Source organism: Curcuma longa, chromosome 11 (genome assembly GCF_044706935.1).
Source record: "Curcuma longa cultivar G26 ecotype Majalengka, Jawa Barat chromosome 11, ITB_CL_G26_1.1, whole genome shotgun sequence".
Lineage (NCBI taxonomy): Eukaryota > Viridiplantae > Streptophyta > Magnoliopsida > Zingiberales > Zingiberaceae > Curcuma > Curcuma longa.
The window spans coordinates 14939093-14949265 of record NC_133871.1 but is presented as its reverse complement, the minus strand read 5'-3'; the positions used below and the strand labels follow the sequence as shown (position 1 = coordinate 14949265).

General features: G+C 36.4%; 1 protein-coding gene across 1 annotated transcript; it reads left to right on the top strand.

Annotated features, from left to right (window-relative positions):
• Positions 1–6618: 6618 nt before the first annotated feature.
• LOC141840492 (glycosylinositol phosphorylceramide mannosyl transferase 1) lies at positions 6619–8861 on the top strand. The gene is made up of 5 exons (XM_074728492.1): positions 6619–6875; positions 7704–8103; positions 8188–8354; positions 8451–8521; positions 8599–8861. Exons 1-5 carry the CDS (start codon positions 6649–6651, stop codon positions 8757–8759), a joined length of 1026 nt encoding a protein of 341 aa, XP_074584593.1. The 5' UTR covers positions 6619–6648; the 3' UTR covers positions 8760–8861.
• Positions 8862–10173: the final 1312 nt, after the last annotated feature.

The following is a 10173-nucleotide window of genomic DNA, read 5'->3' as shown; positions in this document are numbered from 1 at the left end:
ATCTTGTCTTTGCAGCTACCTTTCTACTTACAGCTAAACGACGAGGGTGACGTATGGCATCTCACCGCAGTGCAGGTGTAGGAGTATCGCTACTGTTTCCTAGATGCCACCCTATCGGCGCAGGTGTCAAACACGGTCCCCTCGGATGCATCCACCGTCTGTCCTTTCTGTCAGATGGAAGGTTCTCCTCACAGGTATATTAGCTCGCACGCAGGTATGAAGAAGACATCCAATCTCTTGCATTCCAACTACTACACTGTTCTTTCTGCTACTATTCTCCTCACCGAAAAACTAACTTGAGCGTCGGAGTGGCTTGCCGGGATCCCCTGGCGCCAGCTAATCCATTCATTCGTGTTAATCTCGCAGGTCCCCCTCCTACCCGGGCCCGCATCGGTTGAGGTGGCATCTTCTTGACCGATGGATTGACTGTCGTCGGTTTTTGGCCGGAACACCCATGATTTTTTCTATGTACTTTAGATGTGAGACTATGTTTGCACCCTTGCAACCCAACATATATATATCATGTATCTTGCCCCATTGCTCCATTTGATGTTGGGTTGCAAGGGTGCAAACATAGTCCCACATCTAAAATACATGGAAAAGATCATGAGGTTAAAAGGATGAAAATTATCTCTATTGGTATAAGGCCTTTTGGGGAGAGTTCAAGAACAAAGCCATGAGGACTTAGGTCCAAAGTGGACAATATCATACCATTATGGAGATATTTTGATTTCATCAATACTAACATTTGATACTCACATAAATGACTCTAACTACCTCTTTTTAGTTTGTGTAACTACTAATCTAGTTGAGGACGTTTTTCAACCTCATATAGGGAGATAAATCTTCAAGATCCTCTCGATTATATATAATTGATAGACGACATTTTTTTTTCTTCTCTTTTATCTTGTCAAATATTGAGTGTCACTCAAGTACTCTAGATGTGCAAATCATTTCATCTATCTCGAGATGTTTGACAAGCTTCTTGTTTTGCCTCTATCAGAAACAACTCTTATATTCCTCCGATTCCTTCATACAACTAGATGTTATTGCAGAACGTAAGGATAGTTTCTGAACAAAATATACCAGTCACTTTAACGACTATTTGACCTTTTAATTCTCGGTAAGAGTCATAAGACTCATCTATGTTTCTTATCTCAACAGGCAAATGACACTGTACAAGTTTGTGCTAGCTATGCTATAGGAATAGCTGCTTTCATTTGAGGTTTTTTTGTTTTTTTTTTTAACTTTGAAATACTTACTTAGTTTCCAGTTATCATAACAGAATACCCTTTTCGACAAAAATTCATTATATGTTTGTTTGTCAATTATTTTCAGTCATTTCTGTTTTGGCATCTTGCATCCATTTTTTGTCCATATTTGTGAGCGCCCCGGATTCGGCGGCGATGGAGGGCCATCTTGCACGATCAGCTTGATGCCGAGGAGTTTGCATTGTAGGTGTAGAAGACGACACGCTCCGGTAGTGGGATGTTGATGATGTAGGGGGGGAGTGAACTGGAACGGCATCCAGAGAAACTTCAGAAGCGCCACCAAGGGCGTGGGCCGTTGCGGACGACCACCAGGCGAAGGAATTGCCCCTGCGCTGCCTTCTCGCTCTTGGTGCTCCGCTGCACCATGCACGCGCCCTTCCTGCCTTCTCTTTAATTAGTTAAAATCATCACAATTTGTAATAAGTTTTACAGGATATTGAAGGTTGTGGATTCATTTTGGAGTTAATAAAGCTTGTACCAGAAGGAAATATAATTCTCTTCATCGTAATTGTCTGACGCACACTTAAGATGGGCTGGCCCTTTTGTAAAATTAGCAAATGGGCCAGTTTTAGTGAGTTGAGTGTCTGAAGATAATACAGTCTAGTGTCCCAATCTTCTGCATCTGAATATTTAGGGGGCGCTTGGTATACATTCGGTAATGAAAATGAGTATTATTTCCATTGAGGGGTTAATGGCAATGGGAATGATTACCGAATTTTTGGTGCTTGGTATAGATACTGGAATGGGAATGTGAATCAGTCCAACGAGTTCGCCGTCGATGCTATTGTACTTGAAGTCGTCGAGCACGGTGACGCAGTAGTCGTGGGAGGAGAGGAGGCGGAGGGGATGGGCGAGGAGAAGCAGGTCGCCCCATCCCTTTTTCTCCCACCTGTACTCCACAGAGAAGGACCGGGTGAAGGAGGCTTCGCCGGAGATCAGATAGCAGACGCTGAACCGATCGAGGACTGGCTCATAGGCGGGATCAGGGAGAGCTGCGAGGCGCACGACGTCGGCGAAGCCCGGGGCGAAGAGCAGCGAGTTGCCCTGCTGCACGAGTAGCAGAGGAAGGTCTGGCCGCTGTTGAGGCCGAGAGTGTGCTTGGTGAAGGAGGCGTTGGCGGAGACGTCGATGAAGGCGTTGACAGAGGAGATGGAGATCGCGGTGGCGGCGGTAGTGGTGGAGCAGGTGACGAAGGGGCTTCCGCGGACGAGAAAGAAGCGAAGCGAAGGGGGAAAAAGCTGCGCAGATGGGAATGAGTTTGATAACCAGGGGAGGGGTAGGTTATGAAATCAGGGATATCAAATTCTTATTTTGATTCCCATTCCCGTCTACCAAGCATTAAGAATGGGAATGAAATAGATTTCATTCCCATTCCCCTCTCCTAAATCCGCCTACCAAGCGCCTCCTTAGTCATGCAGCTCAACTTTTCAAGGTGAATGAGTCGTTGGCCAAAATTCAACTAGTTTGGCTTAAAGTCAAGGGGCTTAAAGTCAAACTCACCGGCTTTATATTTCTTGGGGTCAAAGTCAAAGGCACGTATTTTGACTTCATATGGGCTGCCTTGGCGTATCTATTTGGGTTTGAAGCCACTTTGCTGGGTGATTGGAATGGTCTGGCTGAGCTATTTAGTCAAGTCACACCGCTTTGTTCCTCTGCCGAAATGGACTGGATATCTCAGGTCACTAGCGAAGACTTTGAAAAAAAAAATAGAGGTAAGAATCAACGTTTGGAGATTTTGGCACATGGAAATTAACGGAACCTTGGTGGCCAGTACTTTTTGCCTTCTTCACGTCATTATAATTAAACATTTCTTTTTATTCAAAGTTTTATTCCACATGTCATTGATTAATTATCTGTAACTTCATTCGGGCCGCAATAAGAAATCCTATCTGAGCATAGACTTTAGATTCAAGTATGTCTCTTCTCAATGAAAGGATATATTAAATTGATTCTAATTCGCTCCTTGTAAATCAGAATCCAATTCTTCACGCATCAATGACTTGAGTAGCAATATGAAATTAACAGAAAATAAAAACTATAAAACTTGGACCTTTTCAGGCGACCTAAATGAATCTCATTTAAAATTATTTAAATCCACTTAATCAATCTCAAAAAGGGAAATAAAAAATCGTTCCGGCACTAATTATGACATTACTTTTTTTAATTGAAGGACTAAATCATCAAATCCACTTTAATTAGTTGATTAAGTAAGCAGTTCCTTTATGACCTCTTCACTTAAAAATAATAATAATCAATTTTATATGAATAAATAGATTACTTTCCTTTTTGAGGGACCTACTAATTCGTATCGATTCACCTATCAACGCCGTTGCTTTCACGTCAGTAGACAAACACCCATTAACTTGGAGCATGCATCTTAAACCTCGATTATAGATGCTCACCAAATTAAAAGAAAAGTTAAGTCGTACGCAAGATTAATTAACTAATTAGATTAATAATTTATCTGGTTTTAGAATAGTATTATTTTGAATATATTTAATAACCGGCTCGATCAGAAAACATTAAGTGAAGCAATTGATCGATTTTATCACTGGCACGTTCGATCTTAAAAAACGTTAATTTGTTCGGTCAGCTGGGAGGAAAAAATAATATCAATTATTGTGGATATACATATGTGCATATGGCTGATAAAGAGTCATTTCCGGCCGGGTTCCTTGAGTTGATTAGTAGTCAAATAATTTTTGATCGTTGAGCCAATGGAATTCAAGTGGATGATCAAGCACGGAATTAAGACAGTTATTTTGTTTTTTAAATAAATTTTTTTGTCTTGTAGCTGTACAGATCTTCAACGCTATACATTCCAGTTGAAGGCTAAAACAAAAAAAAAACAAAATTGGAAGCCGCCTTTTTGATATCTGCCTCAAAAAAAATATTTTGCGTATTCCTTTCTTTCAAAAACAAGTGATTATATTCTTGGAATACCATGTCTTCGTTTTCTCAAAAAAAAAAAAATTTTTAAGTGATTCTGAAGGATAAGGAATAGAATCGTCGTAACTGACAAAGCAAAAATGAAAATAAAAAATTTGTAGACCAAGAAAAATCTATTTTATTGAGGTTGGAATCCTTTTTATAAAAATAATAAAAAAACAGAGTTTGGCTTCGAGAATCATATAGGCATAACTAGTTCATGTGATAGACAGGTTATTATACAAAAATAATAATGCTTATATTGGCAGCATGGAATAGCATGGAATTATTATAATAATAATACTATTATTCCATTAGCTTGGTCAGGCACCTTAATTAAGTAATTCATAAAACATTAGATAAAATGATGGAGATATAAACTCACGTAAGTGGTGACGATCAAAATCTTTACTCGGTGATTAATTATATTGGCGTGTTAATGTGATCAAGGCGACTACGTCTATTTTTTATTTTTTTAAACAGTCGAGAATTAATGGATTGTTAAAGTGAAATTACTTAACAAAGTCCAGGACTCGAGGAGCGTAAGTAGGAAAGTTTAGTTAAATGAATTATAAAATAAGTATTTAGTTATGATATAAAAGTTATTTATATTTGTTAAATGAGTTATCTTCTTAATTAAATATAAATCCATTCATGTTAGTGTCATTTTTATATTTTACCTTTATTAATCTTATTTCAAATTAGGTTGAATAATGCTATTGTATCTGAGATTGTCAACTCTAAGTTGAGTAAAGTGGGAAGTTATGAAGGATATATTATATAATTTGAGTCTAGATCAATTAAACAAGGAAGGTTGGGTTAAGTGGGTCGATTATTCAAGTAACCAAGTTGACTAAGCAAGTAGGATGGCTCAAGTGGATAAAGTAGGTAGATTAAGTCAACCAAGTCGAATGGATCAATTAGATTGATCGGATCACTTGACCTAATTGAGGATTACATATTAATAAACTAATCGATCCCAAAATATAATAAATTAAGGTAATTAACATAGATAAATTAGTTGGGATAATTAGGATGTTTAAGCCAAACAGACTAATTAGATTGTAGATCATGTGACAAGCTAATTAGACAAATTATTTACATAAAATTTATTATATATATTATATAATATTCTAACAACTAAATATATAAATAGGAATATATTCCTTATACCAATCAAATTAAAGAATGCTTATTACTTATAAATTCCATTTACTCAGTATAAATATTTCATCCCTTCTTATCCCATCCTTAATCAAACAAATCAAAAGTCTCTATAATTATAGTCGTGATTAATTAACTATCCAATTGTTTGGAACAAAGCGATTAATTTAAATTATCTATTTTTCTAAAGAAAGAATCAATAGGAAGAACACAAGGCTATATTACGACTACTTCAGCCTGACTTTTTCTTTATTTAAGAATCTATTAATATAATTTGACCTAATTGGTTAGCCTTTCCATTACTACTAGAAAAATATAACTTGAATATTCTTCAACTCCCATAGGCCACTGCTAATTAGTTAACCAAGCTAATTAATTAGCCTAATTACTAATTTCAAACTAAGAAAGACTAAAGGTGCCTTGAATCTAGAAGGTCTGACTTCCTGATAATTGAAATTTAGATGGGCCATGTGGTGACACCACTGGCGTGCCTCATCACTAACTTCTGCGAGTAAGTTCGTGGAAAATCACTCCAAATTAAGTCGATCAAGAGTCGAGTCCAATTTTCAAACACCCAGCAGTACGGCACTTCATTCCCTTCCCTTCGAATTGGATGACCGTGTTTATGGTTTAGCTTGTGTCGCATCTCACTTTCTCTGACCAAATTATAGTCGTAAATAATTAATTTTCTTGTTTATATCTGATTTCAAAATTGTGTGACCCGCTCAAATTTGTACGGCGATGTGACCAAAAGGATCCTGCGCCGGTACATCCAATAAAAGCTCGTTGAACCAGTTGGTCTCCGCTAAAGGATTGACTTTTCTAAGAAAAGAGTAGTTGAGAAAATACATTATATCTATGATTGAATTTCTGTGAAAATTTAATTAAAAATATTTTTCATTGTAATTTTAATAACTCATCAGAATAATTTATGGATGCAGGTGTGGACGTATTTTTTAAAAACTAGAATTTTATATGATCGGTTCCTTTCATCACGATAGATTCTTTAATTTTTTTAGACCTTTGCGAATTTTATCATTTAATTCTATAGGTAAATCTTTCGATATCGATTTAAAAAGTACATTTATAAATAAATAATTGATAGACAAAAAATAAATAGAATAGAATAACTTCTATTGATCTCCAGTGGTGGCGACCAACGAACGGCAAGAAAAATGGCGGACGCAAGCAGCGGCTTAAACCCGAACAAATTATAAAAACCGCGTAGCGTCGAATCTATCTCGTCCTTTCTATTCCACAACAACATCCTCCAACTTTCCTGTCGATGAGAGGAGGTGGTAACAGCGCCGGGAGCGGCGGGGGCGGCGCCGGAGGCAGTCCCCTGTTCGCCTCCTCCACCGGCGGCCGGAGAACGCCTCTCAAATTCCGGCAGCCAAAGTTCCGATTGCTCCCCTCCTGGATCCTCTTCCTCTTTTTCCTCCTCATCCTCTTCGTCGGCGCCTCCAGGTGGCGCCGACTCCTTCGCTACGAAACGTCGTCGACGCCTTCCGGGTTCGCTCTAGCTTCCTAAACTCCGATCGCTCCTGGACTTAATTTGATAGTTCTAATCAATTTTTATTTTTATTCTTATTTAATCTTTAGTTCCAATAATTCTCATTGTTCTTCGATTTCTTCGATCTATCTTTATGATCATAAATGTTTTTGTCGTCCTTCTCGCATGATCGAACAAAATAAAGCAACGCATTAATTATTTCGATACGTGGATCTTCCGGATTTTAAGTTCAATTCTAATTTATTTAATCATGTGCTCTTTTCTGATCAATATATTTGCATGTGGGAAGTTCATGGCTACCATGTTGGCAGCTGTTCAATCTACGTCCGGGACCAATTTACTAATATATTCTGCAAACCGATCTAATTAATTATCGTTGTTTTTTAATTTCTTTCCTGCTTTAGCTGCTTTTTTTATATATATATAGATTCATTCTTTTACCCAAGTTTCCAAGATCATATATGGCCAAGCAGTACTCTAATTAATGATTTACAATCTCATCCAGCAACCTGTGAGCAAATTCAGAGACGAGATGAACAGAAAACCCAATAATAACATTTCCAAAACTGCAAAGAAGCTCTTCCTTTCGTGGATTTAAATCAACCTTTGTTCTCTTAAATCAAGTCATTAATAAGCATTTCCCTCCCCGTTTCCATTCCTAAACAGGGTTAAAAAAACAGAGACTGACGAGTTTCTCATAACTTGTGTTTCGGAGCAGTGTGAGAAAAACTATTTCAAAATTCGTTTTCAATAATAATAATAATCTCAAATTTAGTATATAATACGAACACAAATGAATTCCTAAAATCATTTGTTTCATTTTACAGGAGCGGCTACACAGTTTTGATCAACACGTGGAAAAGAAATGACCTCCTCAGGCAATCTGTGAGTCACTATTCCTCCTGCGCCGGAGTGGAATCTATCCACATCGTGTGGAGCGAGCCCGATGGACCTTCGGATTCTCTGCGCGAGTCGCTGTGGCAAGTGGCCCAGCAGAATTCCAAGAGCTGCGACGGGATGGATCTCAAGTTCGATCTGAACGAGGAAGATAGTTTGAACAACAGGTTCAGAGACACGAAGGGCTTGAAGACCGACGCTGTCTTCTCCATCGATGACGACGTCCTCTTTCCTTGCAGCTCCATGGACTTGGCTTTCCGCGTGTGGCAGAGCGCCCCCAATACCATGGTTGGCTTCGTTCCCCGCATGCATTGGCTGGACAGTAAGACGGTACCTCTTCTCCAACCGATCTTTCTTTATTTGCTTTCTGACAGATTTGGTTCCTGCATTTCATCCTCAAATTTCTTTGTGCAGAGAAACGGCAACAGAGAGTATTACAAGTACGGAGGGTGGTGGTCCGTGTGGTGGACGGGCACTTACAGCATGGTGCTCTCCAAGGCTGCCTTCTTCCACAAGAAGTACCTTGATCTTTACACAAATCAGATGCCAAAATCCATCAGACAGTATGTCACCAAATACAGGTCAAAACACAATCTTCCTCAGCATCTATCTCAGAAATCTGTATTTTCTTATAAATCCAAGGTCTGTGTTAAATATTTTGATTGATAACTTTGCAGAAACTGTGAAGATATTGCGATGTCTTTTCTGGTCGCAAACACAACAGGTGCTCCACCGATTTGGGTGAAAGGTGAGGAATGAGGTTGACGATAGAATGATTTCTTGATTTAATTACAGTACTTAATGGATAGATCTGTGCTTTTGCAGGTAGAATCTTTGAGATTGGATCGAGTGGGATTAGTAGTTTGGGAGGACATAGCGATAAAAGAACTCATTGCCTCAATTTGTTTACTACCATTTATGGGGAGATGCCTTTGGTTGCAACAAATATGAAGGTTATAGATAGTAGGCATAGTTGGCTTTGGTGATGTATATATATGGTCGATTGCTGTATTGTTTTTAGGATTTTATAAATATTTTTTAATCTTATTCTATGATTTTTTATAGAAGAAAGAAATATATTGACTACAATTTAGGTGAAAGTATTGAGGAGAGTTTCTACTATTGTGTTTTTTTAGCGGTAGATTCTTCTATTATTTTGTTTCATAAAAAATAAATATGAAAAAATAGTGGAAATTACCCTAAAATTTTAAAATATTTGTTGCGCCATTAAGATGTGTTTCAAAATTGTCTAGTTTTAAAAAAAAAAAAAAATTGATTATGTACAATTTAAGGTCTCTAATATAATTTTTAAAAATTATATAATATATTTAATACTAAATTGTATTTCAATCAAAATTTATTGATTGTTAAAAAATTACTATGAAAATGGAAAAAAATAAAATGCATAGTTATTTAGGATATTTACCATAATGATATGTAAAATTATAATAAAATTTATAAATGATCATAGCATATATTAAAAATACTAATACGTCTTTAATATTACATATCAAATATAGAAAAATAATACAAAGATAAATTTTATCAATATTTAGTATGAAAATATAGTTATATATTTATAATGACAGAAAATTGACACGAGGCTATCACTAATAATATTTCAGAAGATTTATTCATCAAGTTTTAATTAAATTAAATGCTAATATATTTTTAAAACTCAAGTAAAAAAAATCCTAAATAACTATAAAAGGAATCATATTTTTTTTAGCATTCATCTAAATTCTATATTTATAAATTTTTTAAATCATATTATGGATCTTTTATTTTATATATGTATATATAAATAGAACATAAGCCTTATAAACAAAAACTCAGCATCAATCAACTTTAAAAGCATTTTGTCGAAAAATTGATTAAAAATAAGTATTGTTGTATATAATCCTTTGCGTATAAAACAGAACTAAAAAAATATTCTTAGATAGAAAATAATCGAGGCCAGGACTATCATAAAACATACTCATGAATTAAATTAACCGAAGTGTGAGCTGATTTTACAGTATAGTCTTTTTTTTTAAATTATATATATATAGAGAGAGAAAAAAAAAAAGATTTAATTTACTCGCGATCGCCTCAGAAGTAAAAAATAATGACATCTATTTACTATTTCATCAAAAACTCTTCTTATCATGACAAGTCCTTTTACTCTATCAGCATCAAGTATAATTATATTTACTAATCCGAATTGTCATCGCTAGAAAAGCTCCTCATTTTTCTCTCTTCCGTTGCCGTCCATTCCAAGAGGAGAGAATCCCTTTTCTCTTCGTTGCCTGTTCGCGCGAACACAAGAAAGTAATCCTCTCTTAATTATCTATGCACTGATCGCACTGAGAAAAGACAGAATATCTTCCCATTTTTGTTTCTTGTGTCGACGATGACAGC

Bases quoted from the DNA above. Each gene is read 5' to 3' on its own strand.
- LOC141840492 (XM_074728492.1), top strand. From the start codon at position 6,649: ATGAGAGGAGGTGGTAACAGCGCCGGGAGCGGCGGGGGCGGCGCCGGA. The intron at 6,876-7,703 runs GTTCGCTCTAGC...TTCATTTTACAG, and splicing joins ACGTCGTCGACGCCTTCCGG to GAGCGGCTACACAGTTTTGA. The intron at 8,355-8,450 runs GTCAAAACACAA...ATAACTTTGCAG, and splicing joins CAGTATGTCACCAAATACAG to AAACTGTGAAGATATTGCGA.